The 24,046-nt window shown below is 40.6% G+C and overlaps 1 protein-coding gene across 2 annotated transcripts in view; it reads left to right on the top strand.

The window, feature by feature from the left end:
* The window catches only part of anapc10 (anaphase promoting complex subunit 10), a 50,863-nt gene extending 27,397 nt beyond the window's left edge, over nucleotides 1-23,466 (top strand). For both annotated transcript variants that reach the window (XM_063046434.1, XM_063046433.1), the window contains exon 5: nucleotides 23,096-23,466. In XM_063046434.1, coding sequence (XP_062902504.1) covers nucleotides 23,096-23,326 — 231 coding nt within the window. In that variant the 3' untranslated portion in view covers nucleotides 23,327-23,466. The remainder of the gene's footprint in view (nucleotides 1-23,095) is intronic.
* Nucleotides 23,467-24,046: the final 580 nt, after the last annotated feature.

The following is a 24,046-nucleotide window of genomic DNA, read 5'->3' as shown; positions in this document are numbered from 1 at the left end:
GACAGAGGGAGAAAAAGGAGAGTGAGAGAAAGAATGTGTGTATATAAATAACGGATGGGGTAGGAGGGGGAGGTGGGGTATTAGCGGAAATTAGAGAAGTCAATGTTCATGCCATCAGGTTGGAGGCTACCCAGACGGAATATAAGGTGTTGTTCCTCCAACCTGAGTGTGGCTTCATTTTTACAGTAGAGGAGGCCGTGGATAGACATGTCAGAATGGGATGTGGAATTAAAATGTGTGGCCACTGGGAGATCCTGCTTTCTCTGGCGGACAGAGCGTAGGTGTTCAGCAAAACAATCTCCCAGTCGGCGTTGGGTCTCGCCAATATATAGAAGGCCACATCGGGAGCAACGGACGCAGTATATCACCCCAGCCGACTCACAGGCGAAGTATCGCCTCACCTGGAAGGACTGTCTGGGGCCCTGAATGGTGGTAAGGGAGGAAGTGTAAGGGCATGTGTAGCACTTGTTCCGCTTACAAGGATAAGTGCCAAGAGGGAGATTAGTGGGGAGGGATGGGGGTCGAGTGGACAAAGGAGTCGCGTAGGGAGCGATCCTTGCAGAAAGCGGGGGGAGGAGGGAAAGATGTGCTTAGTGGTGGGATCCCGTTGGAGGTGGCGGAAGTTACGGGGAATAATATGTTGGACCTGGAGGCTGGTGGGGTGGTAGGTGAGGACCAGGGGAACCCTATTCCTAGTGGGGTGGCGGGAGGATGGAGTGAGAGCAGATGTGCGTGAAATGGGGGAGATGCATTTGAGAGCAGAGTTGATGGTGGAGGAAGGGAAGCACCTTTCTTTAAAAAAGGAGGACATCTCCCTTGTCCTGGAATGAAAAGCCTCATCCTGAGAGCAGATGCGGCGGAGATGGAGGAATTGCGAGAAGGGGATGGCATTTTTGCAAGAGACAGGGTGAGAAGAGGAATAGTCCAGATAGCTGTGAGAGTCAGTAGGCTTATAGTAGACATCAGTAGATAAGCTGTCTCCAGAGATAGAGACAGAAAGATCTAGAAAGGGGAGGGAGGTGTCAGAAATGGACCAGGTAACCTTGAGGGCAGGGTGAAAGTTGGAGGTAAAGTTAATGAAGTCAACGAGCTCAGCATGCGTGTAGGAAGCAGCGCCAATGCAGTCGTCGATGTAGCGAAGGAAAAGTGGGGAACAGATACCAGAATAGGTTCGGAACATAGATTGTTCCACAAAGCCAACAAAAAGGCAAACATAGCTTGGACCCATGCGGGTCCCCATAGCTACACCTTTAGTTTGGAGGAAGTGGGAGGAGCCAAAGGAGAAATTATTAAGAGTAAGGACTAATTCCGCCAGACGGAGCAGAGTGGTGGAAGAGGGGAACTGATTAGGTCTGGAATCCAAAAAGAAGCGTAGAGCTTTGAGACCTTCCTGATGGGGGATGGAAGTATATAGGGACTGGACATCCATGGGGAAAATAAAGCGTTGGGGGCCAGGGAACTTAAAATCATCGAAAAATTTAAAGAAAGGGGCTTCCCTTCCTCCACCATCAACTCTGCTCTCAAACGCATCTCCCCCCTTTCTCGCACATCTGCTCTCACTCCATCTTCCTGCCACCCCACTGGGAATAGGGTTCCCTTGGTCCTCACCTACCACCCCACCAGCCTCCAGGTCCAACATATTATTCCCCATAACTTCCGTGGGATCCCACCACTAAGCACATCTTTCCCTCCACCCCCCCCCCACTTTCCGCAAGGATCACTCCCTACGCGACTCCTTTGTCCATTCATCCCCCTCATCCCTCCCCACTAATCTCCCTCCTGGCGCTTATCCTTGTAAGCGGAACAAGTGCTACACATGCCCTTACACTTCCTCCCTTACCACCATTCAGGGCCCCAGACAGTCCTTCCAGGTGAGGCGACACTTCACCTGTGAGTCGGCTGGGGTGATATACTGCGTCCGGTGCTCCCGATGTGGCCTTCTATATATTGGCGAGACCCGACGCAGACTGAGAGATTGTTTTGCTGAACACCTATGCTCTGTCTGCCAGAGAAAGCAGGATCTCCCAGTGGCCACACATTTTAATTCCACATCCCATTCCCATTCTGACATGTCTATCCACGGTCTCCTGTACTGTAAAGATGAAGGCACACTCAGGTTGGAGGAACAACACCTTATATTCCATCTGGGTAGCCTCCAACCTGATGGCATGAACATTGACTTCTCTAATTTCCGCTAATGCCCCACCTCCCCCTCCTACCCCATCTGTTATTTATATACACATGTTCTTTCTCTCGCTCTCCTTTTTCTCCCTCTGTCCCTCTGACTATACCCCTTGCCCATCCTCTGGGCTTTTCCCCCCCTCCCCCTTTTCCTTCTACCTGGGCCTCCTGTCCCATGATCCTCTCATATCCCTTTTGCCAATCACCTGTCCAGCTCTTGGCTCCATCCTTCCCCCTCCTGTCTTCTCCTATCATTTTGGATCTCCCCCTCCCCCTCCCACTTACAAATCTCTTACTAGCTCTTCCTTCAGTTAGTCTTGACGAAGGGTCTCGGCCTGAAACGTCGACCGTACCTCTTCCTAGAGATGCTGCCTGGCCAGCTGCGTTCACCAGCAACTTTGTGTGTCACCTCACACTTATCTGGGTTGAATTCCATTTGCCACTTCTCAGCCCAGTTCTGCATCCTGTCAATGTCCTGCTGTAACCTCTGACAGCCCTCCACACTATCCACAACACCTTTGTGTCATCAGCAAATTTACTAACCTATCCCTCCACTTCCTCATCCAGGTCATCTATAAAAATCACGAAGAGTAGGGGTCCCAGAACAGATCCCTGAGGCACACCGCTGGTCACCGGCCTCCATGCAGAATATGACCTGTCTACAACGATTCTTTGCTTTGTGGAACCAGAACTGGCCTGCTCACGGAAGGCAATGTCCCATTGGATCCCATGTCTCCTTACTTTTTTAATAAGCCTTGCATGGGGTACCTTGTCAAATACCTTGCTGACATCCATATACACTACATCTACTGCTCTACCTTCATCAATGTGTTTAGACATCCTCAAAAAATTCAGTTAGGCTTGTAAGGCATGACCTGCCTTTCACAAATCCATGCTGACTATTCCTAATTATATTATGCCTCTCCAAATGTTCATAAATCCTGCCTCTCTGGATCTTGTCTGTCAACTTACCAACCATTGAAGTAGGACTCACTGATCTCTAATTTCATGGGCTATCTCTACTCCCTTTCTTAAATAATGGAACAACATCCGCAACCTTCCAGTCCTCCGGAACCTCTCCCTTCCTCATTGATGATGCAAAGATCATTGCCAGAGCCTCATCAATCTCCTCCCTCACTTCCCACAGTAGCCTGGGGTACATCTTGTCCGGTCTCAGTGACTTATCCAACTTGATGCTTTCCGAAAGCTCCTGCACATCCTCTTTCTTAATATCTACATACTCAAGCTTTTCAGTCTGCTGTAAGTCATCCCTACAATCGCCAAGATCCTTTTCCACGGTGAATACTGAACAAGTATTCACTAAGTACCTCTGCTATCTCCTCCGGTTCCATACACACTTTTCCACTGTCACACTTGATTAGTCCTATTCTCACGCATCTTTATCCTCTTGCTGTTCACATACTTGTAGAATGCCTTGGGGTTTTCCTTAATCCTATCCGCCAAGCCCTTCTCATGGCCCCTTCTCGGTCTCCTAATTTCTTTCTTAAGCTCCTTCCTGCTAGCCTTATAATCTTCTAGATCTCTATCATTACCTAGTTTTTTGAACCTTTCATAAGCTCTTCTTTTCTTCTTGACTAGATTTACAACAGCCTTTGTACACCACGGTTCCTGTACCCTACCATCCTTTCCTTCTCTCATTGGAGCGTACCTACTTAGAACCCCATGCAAAGATCTGCTGAAGATTTGCCACAATTCTTCCATACATTTCCCTGAGAACATCTGTTGCCAATTTATGTTTCCAAGTTCCTGCCTGATAATCTCATATTTCCCCTTAGTCCAATTAAACACACTCCTAACCTGTCTGTTCCTATCCCTCTCCAATGCTATGGTAAAGGAGATAGAATTGTGATCACTATCTCCAAAATGCTCTCCCACTGAAAGACCTGACAGGTTCATTTCCCGATAGCAGATCAAGTACAGCCTCTCCTATTGTAGGCTTGTCTACATATTGTGTCAAGGAACCTTCCTGAACACACCTTACAAACTCCACCCCATCTAAACCCCTCACTCTAGGGAGATGCCAATCGATATTTGGGAAATTAAAATCTCCCAACATGACAATTCTGTTATTATTTCACCTTTCCAGAATCTGTCTCCTTATCTGCTCCTCGATGTCCCTGTTACTATTGGGTGGTCTATACAAAACACCCAGTAGAGTTATTGACCCCTTCCTGTTCCTAACTTCCACCCACAGAGACTCCGTAGCTAATCCCTCCATATCTTCCTTTTCTGCAGCCGTGACACTACCTCTGATTAACAGTGCCATGCCCCACCTCTTTTGCCTCCCTCTCTGTCCTTTCTGAAACATCTAAAGCCTGGCACTCGAAGTAAGCATTCCTGACCCTGAGGCATCCAAGTCTCTGTAATGGCCACAACATCATAACTCCAAGTACTGATCCATGCTCTAAGCTGATCTGCTTTGTTCATAGTACACCTTGCATTAAAATAGACACATCTCAAACCATCAGTCTGAGCATGTCCCTTCTCTATCACCTGCCTATCCTCCCTCTCACACTGTCTCCAAACTTTCTCTATTTGTGAGCCAACTACCACTTCCTCCGTCTCTTCAGTTTGGTTCCCACCACTCCCCCCAGCAATCCTAGTTTTAACTCTCCCCAATAGCCTTAGCAAACCTCACCGCCAGGATATTGGTCCCCCTGGGATTCAAGTGCAACTGTTTTTTTTTGTACAGGTCGCTCCTGCCTCTAAAGAGGTCCCAATGAGCCAGAAATCTGAATTCCTGCCCCCTGCTCCAATCCCTCAGCCACGCATTTATCCTCCACCTCACTCTATTCCTATACTCACTGTCATATAGAGAAATCATCACAAGAAAATAATTTAAAGAAAATTCTTGGTTTCAAATTGCAATAATTAAAATATTGCCATTAATTCAGTATTGCAGATTCCATCTTGAGTTCAATTACATGTTTATGTTCATTGTGTGAACCCTGTAATAAAATAGTTGCTTTGAAATGTTAAATTTATAATTTAACAAAAATTAGCTTTCTATTCTTAGTTAGCAGATAATCAAATAACTTCAGAAGGAACCTGGTAAAATGCTGCCAAGGAGGTTCTTATAATTGTGTCATTTGTGTTTTTTGTGTAGCTGTTCCATGTTTTGTACACCAAACAGATGGCCCATTTGATTTTTCTTGTTTGTTCAGGCAGCTACTACAGGTTGAGTACCCCTGATCCAAAATTCTGAAATCCAAATTTTTTTGAGTGCTGAAGTGGCGTCACAAATGGAAAATTCCTTAAGTCACTAGGAAGGTTTCAGGCGATGCGCAGATCTCTGTGCACCACAGAGAGTTTTGATAAGTGACCTCACATACGTAATGAACAGAAGTTAACGAAAAATAGAAAAACACTGCATAAAGTGAAAAATGAAAATCTCGATTAGTGGATTCGTCGATGTTGGAGTGAACATTATGCTGCTTAACGGTATGCTGATCATGAAACAAGCAAAGATCTACCATGATGATCTGAAAACTGAAGGTAATTCTAAATATTCAACAGGCTGGTTGCAGAAAATGCATGGCATTAAATTTTTAAAGTTTTATGGTGATAAAGTGTCGGCTGACCAGGAAGCAGAAGAGAAATTCATTGAGTTTGCCAAGATCATCGCTGATGAAAATCTAACACACTAAATCGCTGCATCAGTACATACTGTTTGTGTGATGAACAAGTGTAAGACAAGGATGGCTGATCAGTAGCACATAAATTCAGAGTTGAAAATCATAGTGATCCCAGACTATCGCATTATATATTCCGAAATCCAAAACACTTCCAGCCCCAACTATTTTGGATAAAAGGTACTCAGCCTGTATCATCAAAATGCACATTCATTGATACTTGTGTCAAGGCTGCTTGTGGCGTGTACTTGGCAAAGTATATGTAAAGCTGGACCTTTAACTGCTCTGATTCAGCTCTGGTCTTTAGATCATCTGCCATTGCAGTGTTATATCCACCCGGAGGAGTGATTACTTTCTGTCTAAGCTTACTTGTGGTTGTGATCAAACTACTGAGAATGGGCCTCACATTTGCCATTGAAATGTCAAAGAAAGTTATGGATGTGCAAGAGGCTACAATTGGAGAAGTACAAGGATTGAGGGTTGTGAGGTTGGATGAGGTTTGGGGATGAAATCTGTGCAAGGATTTGAACAAATTGAGAATTTGGAATGTTATCACAGGTTATAAAGACAAAGCTTTTTCAAATGAAGCGTGTAAAAATTGTTGGATCGTATCATTTGACATGATGATTAATCATGGTTATTTTAGTCAGAAAAACTAAATTTAGTCAGAAATAACTAGATTTTTAAAGAAGGTACAACTTGTAATGTCAAGCTGCATTTTATAAACTATTAGAGTTGACAAAGGTATGAATCCATGAAAGGCTTCACTGAGCATGAGGTCATTCGGCCCATTGAGTCTGACAGTTGCATGCATCAGTAATCAGCTTGTTCCATCCTCCTGTGCCTTCCCATAGCCATGCAGTTTTCCCCCTTTATCCAGTTCCTGTTTGAACACCATGATTGATATGTCTCTGCTTTTTTTCATATTATTTTTGATTCATTAATCTTCCTCTTCTCATCTACTTAACATTCATGACTCCTCAGTTCGTGACTTCTCAAAATCAGCTTTTTTCCTCCCATGGTAGAGAGGCTTCCTAGGTAGGTAAGCTAAAGCAAGAGCAGATGTGGTGAATGTTATGGAAGTTGAATTATAGTCTTTTTGCAATGGCCGAAAATAAGTCAAAGAACTATGTCCAGACTCGGACAGGATACCCAAAAAAAAAACAGTTTAAGCTGTGTTCAAAGCACAGGATTGGAAATGGTGAGAAACCTATTAAATTTCTTCATTTCAGCCCTTGAAATCTTTGAAATTATGGCATGTTCATAACTATGTTATCTAAAAGCAGCTTTTTGGCACAAGTCACAGTGGAGGAAGCAGAGCAGGGTAGCGTCAAGGAATGTACCTAATATTACTTGGGGACCTCTTGCAAATGCTGAGAAACAAGGGAAAAGCAGAGCTCAATGAGTTCTAAAGTTAACGCGTGAGAAAAGACACAGAAGCTATTCCTGTAGTTAAAATATTCTTTACTACTTGTATGATTGTGATATCACTTGTGTTTTGTGTTTCACTGTATATAAAGTTAATAATTTATCAAATTGATAATGTCCTTTAATTCATTTAAATTTAGTGTATATCCACCAGGTGTCACTGTACTACAGAAATTCTTTTGCTTAAATTTGACGATATATATAAAATCTGAATTCATACTAATCTGAGGTTTACTTTGTAACATTCTTTTTTGGGGGAAGATGGTCATATTCCGCATGAAGTATCATTTGTGCAAAAACATTTATTTTCAGTAATCAATGTCTGTGGAATTAATGATCATGTCTAATGGATGGGGACACAAATTATGGATTGATTTGCTATATGGTGTATATCTGTGTTATAGCAGCTTGGGTGATGGAAATTCACCTTTATGGAACTCAAGAAATCACTGCAAAAGAATTTGTGATGCAGAATAAAAATTTGCTCTTATCGAATGTGTGTGGAGGAGGGTAAGATAATAAACACAAAATGTATACAGAGAATTGGATGAGCACAATAATCACAGTTTGCCATTTCACACTGGAATGCCACTTAAGGAGATTTGCTTTGGAAACGGACAAGGCAATCTCTGCTACTGATTCTTAAACATTCTAGTTAATCAAGCACCCCTTTCTCTTCTGCTGAAATAAAATTGTCTGTCTTTAGATGTATACCGATAGGGGTAGTACTGATGAGAGAAATTGTTCCTATAGGAATTCATCTCCAGTTATTACAAAAGGGAGGTAAAAAAGGTTTGTGTTAATGTAATATAGATGGTTTCATTGAAATGCAACTCTTTTGTAATGTGGGGTGTGGGGGGATGGCACACTGTACCTCGTCCACTGACTAAATTAGAAGTCAGATATACATATTGTTGATTAGCCATGGTTATTTATGCCTACAATGAGAATTAAGGTTCATATTTTCATTTGTAATTGATCATTTTAGAATTTCAAATGATACATAATTATCAGTTAGCTGTGTGCTGTCATAAAAGTTAGTTTAAAATGTTTGATATACAGAGCATTAATACATAGGAGCAGACAGAATTGGGTTATTTGGCTTATCAAGTCTGGTCTGCATTCAATCATGGCTGGTTTATTTTCCTTCTCAATCCCATTCCCTAATACCTTTTTCACCCTTACTAATCAAGAACGTGTCAACCTCCACATTAAATATACCCAATCATTTCAGAATCAGAATCAGGTTTATAATCATCTGCATGTGTCGTGAAATTTGTTAACTTAGCAGTTCAATGCAATACATAATATAGAGGAAAATAAATAAATTACAGTATATGTATATTGAATAGATTAAAATTGTGCAAAAACAGAAATTATATTAAAAACTGAGGTGGTGTTCATGGGTTCAATGTCCATTTAGGAATCGGATGGCAGAGGGGAAGAAGCTGTTCCTGAATCGCTGAGTGTATGGCCTCAGACTTCTGTACCTCCTACCTGATGGTATCAAAGAGAAAAGGGCATGCCCTTGGTGCTGGGGGTCCTTAATAATGGACGCTGCCTTTCTGAGATACCATTCCTTGAAGATGTCCTGGGTACTTTGTAGGCCAGTACACAAGATGGAGCCGACTAAATTTACGACCCTCTGTGGCTTCTTTTAGTCCGGTGCAGGAGCCCCGCTCCCATACCAGACATTGATGCAGTCTGTCAGAATGCTCTCCATGGTACACCTGTAGAAGTTTTTGAGTGTTTTTGTGGAGATACCAAATCTCTTAAACTCCTAATGAAGTATAGTCACTGTCTTGCCTTCTTTATAGCTGCATCGATATGTTGGGACCAGGTAAGATCCTCAAAGATCTTCACACCCGGGAACTTGTAACTGTTCTCTCTCGCCACTTCTGATCCCTCTGAGGATTGGTATGTGTTCCTTCATCTTGCCCTTCCTGAAGTCCACAAGTAGCTCTTTCATCTTACTAACATTGAGTGCGAGGTTGTTGCTGTGACACCACTCCACTAGTTGGTATATCTCACTCCTGTACGCCCTCTCTGAAACGGAGATCACAGAGTCAGCGGGTGCAGCAGGGATCTTCACAGCTGCAGTTACATTCACCACAATTCGCTACCCTCTGGCTAAAAAGTTCCAACTCGTCTCTGTTCTAAAGAGACGTCTTTCTATTCTGAGGTTGTGCACTCTGGTCCTAACTTTTCCAATATTGGAAACATCCTGTCTATGTCCACTAAAGCCAGGCCTTTCAATATTTAGTAGGTGTCAATGGGATCCTGCATCATCTAAACACCAGCAAGTACAGGTCCAGAGCTATTAAACACACCTGTACATTAACCCTTTCATTCCCAGGATCACTTTCATAAGCCACCTCTGGTACTCTCCAGAACCAGCATATCCTTTCTTAGGTACGGGGCCCAAGGCTGCAAACAATACTCCAGATGTGTACAAAGTTACTGGGAGTTCATATCATGGATGACTTCAACTGGTCCCTTAATATCACCTCCATGAAAAAGAAGGCACAGCAGTGCCGCCACTGCCTAAGAAAATTGAAGCAAGCAAGGCTCCCACCCTCCTCCGTAACTGCATTTTACAGGAGCACCATTGAGAGCATCCTGACAAGTTGCATCGCCATCTGGTATGGGAGCAGCCAAGCGTTGGACCAGAAGTCTCTACAAAGGACTGTGAGAACAGCTGAGAGGATCATAGGGGTCTCTCTACCATTCACTGGGGACATTTATCAGGAACGCTGCATATGCAGGGCCCTTGGTATTACTAAGGATCCCACTTATCCATCCAGCATCCTCTTTGACTTTCTACCATCGGGCAGGAGACTCTGATGCATTAAAAACAAGAACAGTCAGGATGGGAAACACTTTCTTCCATCAGGCCATCAGGCTTCTGAACTCCTGGCCACATCGTATTTGAAGTGTCACTGGTTAATCTGTTCCGTACCTTACAATATTTAATATTAATGCACTTTAGTTTGTTATTTATGTGTGATTCACCTGTAAATCTTATCCTTCATAGGTTATCGTGTGTTATGTGTTTTACACCCTGGTTCAAAGAATCGTTGTCTCATTTCTAAATACATTATGTACGTTATGTACATGTATGTAGTTAAATGGCAATAAACTTCACTTGACTTGACTTGACTTGAAATGTGGTCTGATCACTATCTTATAAAGCCTTTTATATTTAAGTCCTCTCTGATAACATTGCTTCTGCTCTTATTACCGGCTCAGTCTGCAAGTTAACAGTTAGTAAATCTTACACTAGATTCGCAAGTCCTTTTGCACATCCAATTTCTGACTTTGGTCCCTGTTTATAATGCCTTTATTTTTTTCTACCAAAGTGCATGACCATACACTTCCCTGCACTATTCCATCTGCCACATTTTTGGAGACTCCCTGCTTCCTCACCACAACCTGCTCATTCACCTATCTTTGTTTTATGCGCAAACTTGGCCTCAATCCCATCATTGAGATCTTAATATATAATATGAAAAGTAGCAGACCCAACACTGACTCGTACAGGCAGCCATCCAGAATAGGCCCACTTTATTCCTTTTGCCTCCTGCCAGTCAGCCAATCTTTATCCATGTTTGTATCTTTCTTGTAATATCATGGGCTCTTACTTTGTTTAGCAGCCTCATGTGCAGCACCTTATAAAAACCATTCTGAAAATCCAAGTAAACTAGGTAATTGACTTTCCTCGTCTATCGTGCTTGTTATTTTCTCAAGGAATTCTAACAGATTTGTCAGGAAAGATTTCTCCTTAAGGAAACCATGCTAACTTAGCCCTATTTTATCTTGTGCCTCCAAGTCCCTCAAAACCTTATCCTTAACCTTGTATAGATCACGTCTACAAGGAGCTCTTACTTATATATACTTTGATAATAAATTTACTTTGAACAATATTGAATTTTGACTTTGAACTTTAACATCTTTCCAACCACAGAAGGCATGATGATTGGCCTGTAAATGTCCTGTCTTTTGTTAGTTTTATGTCATTTTAATTTTCTGCTGATCACTGGAGTAACAATTTAGTTAGAAAACCAAATAGATAATTGTACAGGTTTTTTATTTTGTCATGCTAACAATTTCATCATTAATGTGAGGAAAAGGTTAGATGACAATTACTTGGTCTCTCCTGATTGTTTTGGACAAAGATAAATAGGGTGAGGATTAAAACATTTCATTAAATGTTTTAATAAGCTGCTACTTGAAGGTGGCATTATACCTAAACAAGGTTTTGAAAGCTTTTTTTTGGCTTTACGTAATGAACCCAGGGCTGGCACATTTGTACAAGATTTGGGATACCAGGTTATCTCCCCGTCTTAAGCTAATCACATGATTATCTTGTGTAGCCTGTTCCCTAGCATCAGAAGGAGGAAGAAATTTGAGTTCTGGAATGGATATATCTCAGGCCAAAAAGGTAGTGAATTAGTCGATTTTATTGACTCTTTGTGATGCTTTTTAACATTAAACATTACAACCATTGAGGTGAATCTGACGAAATCTGTGGCTGTAAGTTGATGTAGTACATATCCAACTTTATCATTTTCCCTTCAGGTTATTCTCTTTGCAGACATGTTGGACCATTGGCCTTTAAATTAATTCTTTCATTATGATTCTAAAAAGTATTAATTCATTGGCGTGTGTGTAAAAGCATAATCATTTGGAAAAAGAGATGGAGTTTTATGCATAAGGAACTCTTTGATAGTTTTATAATCTTTTAAAAATTACAAATTATGTAGCATTCTGAGATCTGGCAACTGGAAAACAAGATAACAACAGGTTGATTTTTTTTTCTGCTTCTTGAGTTAGGTATTAAACTCCCATTATTTTAAGACATACCTTAAAACAGCAAACCTTGAAATTTATAGATTTCATTTCACTAATTTGGTAACTAATGGAGTTCATTTGAGCTGGAGTGAAAGTACGAAATTAATTGGAATATAAATTTGGAATATAACTTGTGCAGTTCTTTGCTTAGCATCGAAATTTGAAACAATACGACCTTAACCGCCGAAGACTTTTAAAATAGTAGTCATAGTCATAGTCATACTTTATTGATCCCCGGGGAAATTGGTTTTCATTACAGTTGCACCATAAATAGTAATAGAAATAGTAATACTACTATTAGTAAATAGTAATAGTCATAGAAATAATAAATAGTAATAGAAAAGTAATAGAAAAATAATAATAAATAGTTAAATAGTAATATGTAAATTATGCCAGTAAATTATTAGTTAAAAATTAATCTTTTCCCTTTGGATTGCCAGAAATTACATTTTCCTGTTTTGATTTATTGGCAAATTCATCACTTAATTAAAGTTCATTTTAGCTGGTGTCAAATTAAAAGCTGTATCTAATTATTTAAAAAATTGTTGCTAATTCATTCATTGTATGTAATGAGAATTTTATTGTGCATTACAATCACTATCAGCTATACTGCAATGGGAAAATTCATTCAAATTCGCCTTTGGCTGCCATGTAATTTAAGTATTTTAGACTATTTTACAGTGGTATTAAGTGTGTTACGTGTTATTATTGTACCAACCAGTAATGGTTAAACAAGGCAGGATAATGAATTACATTGTACTTTGGATGTTTCAAAAGGGGCAAGAATTGTGGTAAAAGACGTGTGATAGTGGCATTTCTAATCCGGGATAGTATCACAACTGTAGAAAGGGAGCACATTGTGGAAGGATCATCTACTGAGTCAGTGGGTGTTAATAAGAAACACCCACTGACTAAAGCAGGGAAAGGTTGATAGGCTGAAGGAATCCATGGTTGACCAGAGATGTGGAATATCTAGTTAAGGAGAAAGAAGCACGCTTAAGGTTTGGAAAGCAAGGATCAGTCAGGGCTCTAGAGAGTTAAAAGATGGTCAAGAAGGAGGTTAAGAATGGACTTAGGCAAGCTAGAAGGCCTTGCCGAGTAGGATTAAGGAAAGCCCTGAGGTGTCCTACATGTATGTGAAGAACAGGAGGATGATTGGAGTGAGGGTAAGACTGATCAGGATACAAGTAGAAATGGGTAACTGGAGTCAGGGGAGGTAGGGGTGGCTCTTTATGAATACTTCATTCAGTATGCACCAGTGAGAGGGACATTGACGAATTTGTGGTCAATGCAGAACAGGCTGATATGCTTGAACGTGCTGATGTTAAGAAAGAGGATGTGGTAGAACTTTAGAAAATCATTAAAATAGATGTCTCTCAGATTGGATGGGATATACCCCAAGTTATCATGGGAAGCAAGGGAAGAAATTGCTGTACTTTTGGTGACGATCTTTGTGGCCTAACTTACACCACAGGAGTAGTACCAGATGATTGGAGAATGGAAAATGTCATTCCTCTGTTCAAGAAAGGAAATAGGTATAACTCCTGGGAATTATAAACCAGTGAGTATTGTGCCCGAGATGGGCAAACTATTCAAGAGGATTCTTAGAGACCTGATTTATGAGCATTTGCAGAAGCATAGTGTGATTAGGGATAGTGAAGCTTTGTGACATGACTTTGTGAGGAGCATTTCATGCCTCACAAGCCTGATTAAATTCGAGGAAATGACAAAACACATTTTGATGTGGTGTATGTGGATTTTCGTAAGGCATTTGACAAGTTTCCCTATGGTAGACTCATTCCGAAGGTCAGGAGGCATGGGATCCAGGGAAACTTGGTGGTGTTGGTTCAGAATTGGCTTTCCCAAGAGGTAGAGGGTGGTTATAGATGGAGTGGATTCTGCCTAGAGGTCAGTGACCATCAGTGCTCCACAAGGATCTGAACTGGGACTCTTGCTCGTTTTGATTTTTGTAAGTGACTTGGATGAGTAGGCGGAAGAGTGGGATAGTAAGTTTTCAGATAATACGAAGGTTCCGATGACACAAAAGTTGGTGGTGTTTTGGATAGTGTAGAAGATTTTCATAGGTTACAATGGGAGTTCAGTGCAGAAGTGGTGAATCACTTTGGGAGGTCAAATTTGAAAGCAGAGTACAGGGTTAATGGGAAGATTTTTAATTGTGGAAGAACCGAAGGATCTTGGGTCCATGTCCATTGATCCCTCAAAGTTGCAGTGCAAGTTGATAGTGTTGTTAAGAAGGTTTATGGTGCATGGGCCTGCATTAGTCAAGGGATTGAGTTCAAGAGCCACGAGGTAATGTTGCAGCTCAGAAAAACTCTGGTTAGACTACACTTGGAGTTGTGTTCATTTCTAGTCACATTATTATAGGAAGGACGTTGAAGCTTTATAGAGGGTTAGAGATGATTTACCGGGGTGCTGCCTGGATTAGAGAGCATGTCTTATTAGTTGTGTGGGTTAGGGCTTTTTGTAGAGGAGGAGGATGAGAGGTGACTTGGTAGAATTGTACAAGACAGAGTGGATAGCCAGAGACTTTTTCCCAGGGTGGGAATGGGTCATTAAATGGGCCATTTGAGGGACTCTTACAAAGGCACATGGATGAAAGAAAAATGGAGTGCTATGTGGCATGGAAGGGTTAGTCTGATCTTGGAGTAGCTTAAAAGGTCAGCACAACATCATGGGCTGAGCAGCCTGCACTGTGCTGCCCTGTTCTATGTTCTGATGGATATTCAAATTGTACATATAACGAAAAATGCCATTGCTGCACTATTTAATGAGTTGTATTAGATTTGCAAATGTCAGTGGTTGCTCCCCTTTATGCTTTCCTAATTTTCTGTTCAGCCACTCACTATTGCTACCTGTGCAATTATGCTCCAAAAAGTAATTCACTTTCAAGGTACGAGAAGAAAGTAAAGAATTTTGCTTCTGACCTATCAAGTTTTCTCTTCAAAGTTGTATGCTATAATATGTGCTGGATTACCTTGCTTTCATTTCAGAAATGAGCATCTAGTAGCAGAAACACAATATGGGAAACTTGAGTAATTTGCATCAAGCATTTTCTGTTACCCGAGAAATGAACAATATATCTTGGTTCCTCCATAAATAAATATTAAAAACATGGACTTTAAAAGGTCACAGGATTTATTTGTTCAATGGTTATTACATTTGTTTTTTTGCTTCTGTTGCGCATAATTATGCCCTTCAATATGTTAAGGGAAAAAGGAAAAAACAAGTCCCAGACATCTAAGATTGCGTTCTTTAGTTCAGTGGTCCCCAACCTCCCATCCGCGGACCGATACCAGGCCGCGAACCATGCAGAGGTGCAGCGGTAGCCGGAACGCCTGGCACGTAAATGTCGTCCCTAATTAACTAGCTTGTTTATTTCGGCTTTTTTCTTAAAGATGTACTGGGTGCGTTCCGGCTACCACTGCACCCTGCATGCTTGGCGGCCCGGAGGTTGGGGACTACTGCTTTAGTTATTTTGTGGAATCCAGTTTAAGGTGGCACTGGCAAAACACAGCAATGACTTGCTGGTAGCAAACACAGCTATAAATTATTGTATTAAACACACTTTCTCGATACAATCACTGCAGTCAATAGCCTATAACTTCCCCTTTGGAGTTGAGCTTGTAATCGCCTGTACGATCAAGCAATTTTGCAATGTGAACTGAAATCTTGAAGGTGAAGCCAGTTGTCGTTGGCGTGTATGGGCTGAACAAGGTGGCAGGTCGTAGGCCCAAGAGTGGGGAATGAGCCAATGTTTGGCGACTGCAGAAGTGGACTTGTAGGCGATTTGAAGTGGCAGGACTGAGGTGAGCGGAGGCGAGGCAGTGGGGCCCAGGCCTGTGTCCAAGAATGAGGATGACTGGAAAATTGCAACTGTCATTCCACTTTTCAACAAAGGAGAGAAGCAGAAAAAGGAAACTATAGGCCAGTTAGTCTGACCTCTGGTTGGGAAGATGTTGGAGTTGATTAGTAAGGATGAAATCTCTGAGTACTTGGAGACACATAATAAAATAGGCCATAGTCAGCATGGTTTCCTCAAGGAAATCTTGTCAGACAAATCTGTTGGAATTCTTTGAAGAAAGAACAAGCTGAATAGACAAAGGTGAATTGGTTGATGTGTATTTGGATTTTCAGAAGGCCTTTGACAAAGTGCCACACATGAGGCTGCTCTACAAGCTATGAGCCCATGATATTACAGGAATGATTCTAGCAGTGGCTGATTGGCAGGAACAGAGTGGGAATAAAGGGAGCCTTTTCTAGCTGGCTGCCAGTGACGAACATAGAACAGTACAGCACAGTACAGGCCCTTCGGCCCACAATGTTGTGCCGGCCCTTAAACGCTGCCTCCTATATAACCCCCCACCTTAAATTCCTCCTAGTGGCTAGTGGCTTTCTATGTTGGGAACACTTTTTACATTATATGTCAATGATTTGAATGATAGAATTGATGGCTTTGTTGCAAAGTTTGAAGATGGGTGGAGGGACAGTAGTTTTGAGGAAGCAGAGTCTATAGAAGGACTAAGACAGATTAGGAGTATTGGCAAAGAAATGGCAGATGGAATAGTGTCGGGAAGTGTGTGGTTATGCACTTTGGTAGAAGAAATGAAAATGACTATCTTTCAAATGGAGAAAAAATACAAAAAAACGAGGTGCAAAGGGCCTTAGGAATCCTTGTGCAGGGTTGCCTGAAGGTTAATTTGTAGGTTAAGTCTGATGAGGAAGGGAAATGCAATGTTAGCAAGGGGACTAGAATATGAAAGTGAAGATGTAATGTTGAAACTTTATAAAGCTCTGGTGAGGCCTCACTTGGAGTATTGTGAGCAGGTTTGTGTCCCTTATCTTAGAGAGGATGTACTGAAGCTGGAGAGGGTTCAAAGGAGGTTCACGAAAATGATTCCAGGATTAAATGGTTTGTCATAGGAAACCATTTTGATGGCTCTGGGCCTGTATCCACTAGAATTCAGAAGAATGGAGGATGACCTGATTGAAACTTATCGAAAGGTGAAAGGCCTTGATAGAGTGGAAGTGGAAAGGAGATTTCCTTTGGTGGGAGAGTCTAAGACTAGATGACACAGCCTCAAAATAGAGGAGTGTCCTTTAAGAACAGAGGTGATAAGGAATTTCTTTAGCCAGAATGGTGATCTGTGGAATTCTTTGCCACAGGTAGCTGTGGAGGTTAAGTCTTTATATATATTTAAGGTAGAAGTTGATAGATTGGTCAGGGCATGAAGGGATATGGGGAGAAGGCAGGAGATTGGACTGAGAGAAAGATTGGATCAGCCATGATGAAATGACAGAGTAGCCTTCATGGGCCAAATGGCCTAATTCTGATCCTATATCTTATGGCCTTATGGTCTTTGTCTGTGAAGCTGTATTGATTGTTTAACATCATTAAGCAATTGCTCTTGGGTCTCATTTATTTTTTTCCTCTTTCCTTTCCTGTGTCATTTCTTTGGCAAAGTTGTCACTATACAGACATGCACTTGAAGGAAAGAGCTGATGAACTATGTGATTCTAGAAGATGAGGATTATGATGTAAATTGAAAGTGTATGTATCTTTAGATTTCTTGAGATTGTCTCTGGCGATCTTTTCCTACTCTCCCTTCTTATTGCTGTGACATATATTCTGTAATCCAACATATGATCTAATATCTGACATAAATAGGTTCAGTCGTATAGGTAGAGACTGAGGACCACTACCTGTGGTGAGGGCGATGAAGTTATGGTCAAGTGAGGCAGACAAGGATTTACAGGACTACTTTGAATTGGTGGACTGGACAGCATTCAGGTATTCGCCTTCAGATCTGAATGAACATGTCATGGCTATCACTGATTTCATCAAGACATGTTTGGATGAGTTTGTGCCTTCGAGAACATACCGAGTTGCCCCAAACAAACCAGAAGCCTTGGATGAACTTGAAGATTTGCAGTCTGCTGAGGGCTAGATCTGTGACGTTCAAGACTGGTATCTAGAATCCTACAAGAAGTCCATGTATAGCCAACAGAAAGCCATTGTGAGTGAAATGGCAACTCCAAGTGAAGCTAGGAGCAGAATTGGATGTACACCAGCTGTGCAGGGTTCTTGTGCCATTTCTTTCTATAGGAGGGAGGGGGAGGGAATGTCGACTCAGAACATGAGAGGCCTGTGTCGGGCATTTTCATGCCTTATAATTGGACGTCTGTGTGGGCGCCACTCCTCGCACAGACACTAGAACAATGTGTGGTTAAGTGCCTTGCTCAAGGACACAAACACGCTGACACAGCTGAGGCTCGAACTAGCAACCTTCAGATCACTAGATGAATGCCTTAACCACTTGGCCACGTTTCTTCCTATAGGGTGGAACATAACAGCATAAATGGCAATGATGCTCAACTCTCCAATGTGCACTTTTATGCACACTTTGAAAGGAAGAATTGCACTACGTCTGTGTGAATCCCCAGAGCATCTAGCAACCCTATAATCTCTGTCTTGGAGGCCAATGTCCAAACATCCTTCAAGTGGGTAAACCCTCCCAAGATTTCAGACCCCAATGGGTGTACCTGGCTAGGTTCTGAAATCAAGGAACTATAACTGCTGCAATTTGCCTACCACTGCAACAGGTTTACAGCAGACACTCTCTCACTGGTTCTCCACTCTGCTTTGGAGCACTAGGACAACCACAAGACATACATCAGGCTACTTCCTATCAATTACAACTTGGCATTCAATACCACCATTTCCTTGGTACTAATAACCAAGCTTGGAAACCTGGGCCTCTGTACTTCCCTAGCAGCTGGATACTCAGTTTCCTTGTGGGAAGACTACAGTCAGTGCAGGTAGGTAATAACATATTATCCTTGTTCACTATCAACACAGGTGCACTGCAAGGATGTGTGCATAGCCCACTGCTCTACTCCCTCTACACTCATGACTGTGTGACTAAGCACAGCTCAAATGCCATCTGTAAATTTGCTGATGAAATCACTATTGGCAGACTCTCAGATGATGAGTTTTACAGGGGTGAATTAGATCAGCTGGTTCAGTGGTGTAGCAATAACCTAGCATTCAACATCAGCGAGTCCAGGGAACTGATTGTGGACACTGGGAAAAGGAAGTCAGGATATCACCAGTTATCATTGGGGCATAAAAGTGGAAAGAGCAGCTTGAAATTCCTGGACATTACCATTTCAGAGTATTTATCCTGGGCCCAACACATTAGTGCAGTCATGTAAAAGGCACATCAGTAGTTCTACTTTGTTACGAATTTGAGATTTGGTTTTTCACTACTCGTACTAATTTCTATAGCTGTACAATGAGAGCTTTCTGACTAGTTGCATTACAGACTGGTGTGGAGCCTCTAATGCATGGAATTGCATCTTGCGATTTCATGCATTAGAGGCTGCAGAGGGTCACAAACTCAACTAGCTCCAAGATCGCAACCCTCCCCACCATTGAAGACTCCTAAGAAGTGTCTTAAGAAGGAGACATCCATCAATAAGGACCCTCACCTCTATTCTCATTTTTACCATCAGTGCTGAGATACAGGAACCTGAAAACCACACTCACAATTTAGGAACAGCTTCTTCCCTCCAGCCGTTGGATTTCTGAACAGTCCATGAATACCATCTTGTTATCCCTTTTTACAATACTTATTTATTTTGTCTTCGCACAGTACTGCTGCCACGAAACAAATTTTGTGCCTTATTTCAGTGATAGTAAGTGATTCTGATTCTAAAAGCTTTTACTTGTCCTTTGGATTGAAATATTGGTATGACTACAAGGCGATTGCAGCAGACTTCATATGAGTCGTGTGTGTTTTTAAACTTCTAAAATAAGAGCATCTGTAAACTTGTAATCTTATTTTCACATCATTTACTCTTTGAAGTATATTCTCCCAATTCTCTGTAGTTACTGAAGTACATGCTCATTTTAAATGTACTTAACAGTAAAATTTACTGTTTTGTGGTCTGTTCAGCTGCTCTTTAGTGAAGTAAAATGAGAATAAAGGGAACTAGCTGGCTCTAGCACTGGCTGTGATGTGTTGCATTTCTGAGCAATGAATACTGTATCCTCAAGCTGTGGGAACTTCTGGTAGGTTTTCTTAAATCATCAAATGTGTTCCACAAGTGGTGATATAAAGAATATAGTATACTCAGCAGTTTTGTTTTTAAAGTGCTTTTAGTCATGAATCTTCAACAGCAGCTGAATTCGCAATTGATCCATCAACAGAGTAGATTCATTGTAGAAAGCTTTTTTTTTGCATTTTCAACTAAATGAAGTGTCGTAAATATGTGAATGGGTGTTAAAGGATTTAGTAGGTTTTTATCTTAATGCATGTGTTGGAAAGCTGTTTCTTCAGCAATGTGGGTGGCAGGTTATGCTAATTTATAATGGGTTGTTATAGGCTGTCTACAGTTTCAAAATAGGCGTTCAACCACTTGGAAAATGTTACTATTGTCTCCATTTTGTGAACTCAATCCATTCCGAATTCCCAAATGACCTTGGAAAACGATGTAATCATACATACCTAAACTTTCATGTTTGTTACGTATAATCTACTTTCTGACAAGTAAGAAGTTTTAATCTTAAAAATAAGTTGCAGATTTTACTTTGAAGCTCACTTTAATGCCAATGGAAATACATTAAACTGATACCCAGTACTCAATGTTTGTATTCAATTTATGAACAGAAACTTGGCTGTTTTACATTAATATTAAAACTGGCTTAAAGAATGATATGTAAATGTAATCAATTGCTGGAAAAGTTTGCCAAGAAAATCTTTCTGTAGTAAAACAGTGCATGGGCAATTCATTATGGTTGAAGGTCTATTTGGCTTTATACAGCCAAGTTAAATAATTTTAATTCAACACAATGAATATGTTTTGGTTACAAGCCGTTAGAATGGTCAGCTTAAATACCCTCTAGCAGTATTCTGACATTCAAGTAAAATATACATGGTGTACTTTTGTTCATCTTTCCTAATGGAAAAGTGAAGTTTTATTCAATATTTTTGTTGAAGTCGTCCACAATATTGAAACAGTAATTTTAACATGTTTAAGTTCACATAATACTTCCATTTTTATTTGTGCAGGTGCAAGATTTTTTTCCATCATATCATTCTCTTTTTCCCTTCCTTTCCCTCCAACCTCAGCCACGACCACTTCCTCTATTTCATTTTATCCTTGTTCAGGATTTGAGCATTAGACAGTCTTGTGACGGCCAGCTTCTCATTTGTTTATTGCCCCAGTACCAATCAGTCAATGTGACATAACTCTGAGGCAAGACTACTATTATTATGAGTTGGAGTTCTAATTTGGATCTAGCTTAAAATCTAAGCTGATGCCTCTGGAGAAATGCTCAATTGTGAAAGAATCTGTGGAAGAGATGGACTTTGTAGGAAGCTAGGGAAGAAATTGCAGAGATCATTGCAGAGATGTTTTGAATCATCTTTAACTGCAGGTGAAGTTCCAGAAGACTGGAGAGTCTATTGTTATACTGTTACCTAGGAAATAAAAATAAGACAGTAAACTACAGGCCAGTGTGCCTGACATCAGTATTGAACAAGTTACTAGAGGGTTTTCTGAGATCTACCAGCACTGGATAGGTAAGGACTAATTTGTGTATGGGGAAATTGTCTCTCTCAGATCTGATAAGTTTTTTTTTGAAAAGGTAACCAAGTGGTTTGATGATGGGAGAGTGGTCGACAATGTCGATATAGACCTTAGCAAGGCCTTTGACAAGGTCCTGTATGGAAGGCAAGGCTGGAAGGTTATATTGCATGGGATCCGAGGAGATCAGTCTAATTGAATATATAATTGGCTTGATGTTAGGAAACAGAGTGATGATGGAAAGTTATTTTTCGGACTGGAAGCCTGTGACTACTGGTGTACCCATTGTTGTTCATCATTTAAATAAATGACTACAGTGAGTGCAATTTGTGATTAAGTTCACAATATTTCCTGATTTCCAGTTAGTTTCAGCCATTCCCTGAATTGCAGCTGGTAAGGTACACAAATGGAATTTAATGTAATATAATCAAAAATCTCCTTCACATTATAATGTAAAAGAAAAGCACAGATACTACTTTTTCGTAAAAACAGAAGATGTTGTAAATACTAAGGGGTCAGACAGCAACTGGGGTGAGAGAGCAGTTAGCAGTTTTGGCAAATGATTTTTCAGAATAAAATTCTTTGCTGCTCTTGATCTTAAAAAAAGAACAAAGGGAGGTTTGCACTTGATAATGCAGGTTATGGTCTCAGTTTGCAACAAGTGTTTCACAGCCAGTAAACTACTCTTGAATGTAGAAATTACAGCTGGTTTTTTTTTACATAGCAAAAACCTGCAACCGAATGTTTGTCATTGGTCAGGTATTCTGTTTTTGTAATACTGGATGAGGGGGTAAATCCTGGCCACAATACCAAGGCTAGCCATCTTGCATTAGCACAGTATAGTATCTTGTAATTTTTAAAAATTGACCTGAGAGGGCGCATGTTGCCCCAGATCACCTTTGGTGCAATACCAGGATGGGTATCTGAGATTTTTATGTTCAACTCACTGGCTTGAGGCATTATTCCATAATCTTCTGACTCAAAGGCACATTTTGATCGTTGTGTCTAATACATGTGATGCCAATATGTATAAATAACATTTTGGATCTCCTACATTTTGAAGCAAAGATGTTGTATGATTTTAATCTTGTATTGTGGGTAGTCTTTTTCTTAAGTTTCTATCTGCTACATTTTTGTTTTAGTAAAATAAATTGTATGTAGTTTCTACTATATTTTAAAGTCTGTGGATGATGAACTTAAGCTGCAATAATGCATGATGGAACTATTTATAGATTTAAAAATTGAGTAGTTCTAAGGTCATATACTCATTGCACTTATTGTTTTCATATGCTGTTAGCATACTGGAATTCTTTTGTCTATGTTTGCAATAAGATGGAAACAGTGTTTAAACCCTTGTTCTAATTTAACTACAGCAATTGGAACTAGTGGAGCCCAGCGGCTGGATTCATGTTCCACTCACTGATATCAACAAGAAGCCAATCCGTACGTTTATGATACAGATTGCTGTACTAGCCAACCATCAGAATGGACGAGACACACACATGAGGCAGATTAAAGTCTACACACCAGTGGAAGAAAGTTCAATTGGTAAATTTCCTAGATGTACCACTATAGACTTCATGATGTATCGCTGCATCAGATGAACATTAAATCAAATGTTTTATGAACATTCTCTCATGGCTAAATCAGTAGTCTCTTTTTCTTAATCAGCAATGGTCTTTTTTTATCATGAAAATGTTCTATATTGAATTGTTGCAAAATAAAAATGACTTGTCAAACCACACACTTTGAGAAATATTTGTCTATTCCTTCACAGTATATTGTGTACAAAGCTAGGCAGAGAGTTAAATACCTTCTCAAAAATCTCCCAAGCCAGAAGCTTTCTTCAGGGTTTTTAAATGAGAAAACTTTGTGAAACTGCAGAAAGTTAAGTAAAACACATGAGATCCAATACAGAATTATTGCAAACCTGAATATACTAATATTATTAATTATTCTCATGATCAGTGTTAAACAAGGTAATACATACATGCAACATTCTATAGCTATGCCGCGGATGAGAGTGAACGTATGGTGCGATGATGGCAGTGAATGATAGACTTCACACTTCATTCAAAGTACATCTTCTAAATGTTTACTAATGTTAGAGCTTGAGACTCACAAATATTGCCATTTAATGGCAAATAATGAATGGGTAGAGATGGATAATCTTCTACCATGTTTGCTCAAAGTCAAAATCCAAATTAACCCCACAGGAAATGATGTAAAAAGCAGCTTGATGCACTATCAATTACTCCAAAAGACTGGAAGTAGAGTAAATACTGAAAGGCTTTTATTAGCAGTAAAATGTGACCTCGACCATG

Source organism: Mobula hypostoma, chromosome 4, assembly GCF_963921235.1.
Source record: "Mobula hypostoma chromosome 4, sMobHyp1.1, whole genome shotgun sequence".
NCBI lineage: Eukaryota > Metazoa > Chordata > Chondrichthyes > Myliobatiformes > Myliobatidae > Mobula > Mobula hypostoma.
Note: the sequence above shows the minus strand (reverse complement) of the source record. Positions and strands in the feature narration are given on the sequence as shown.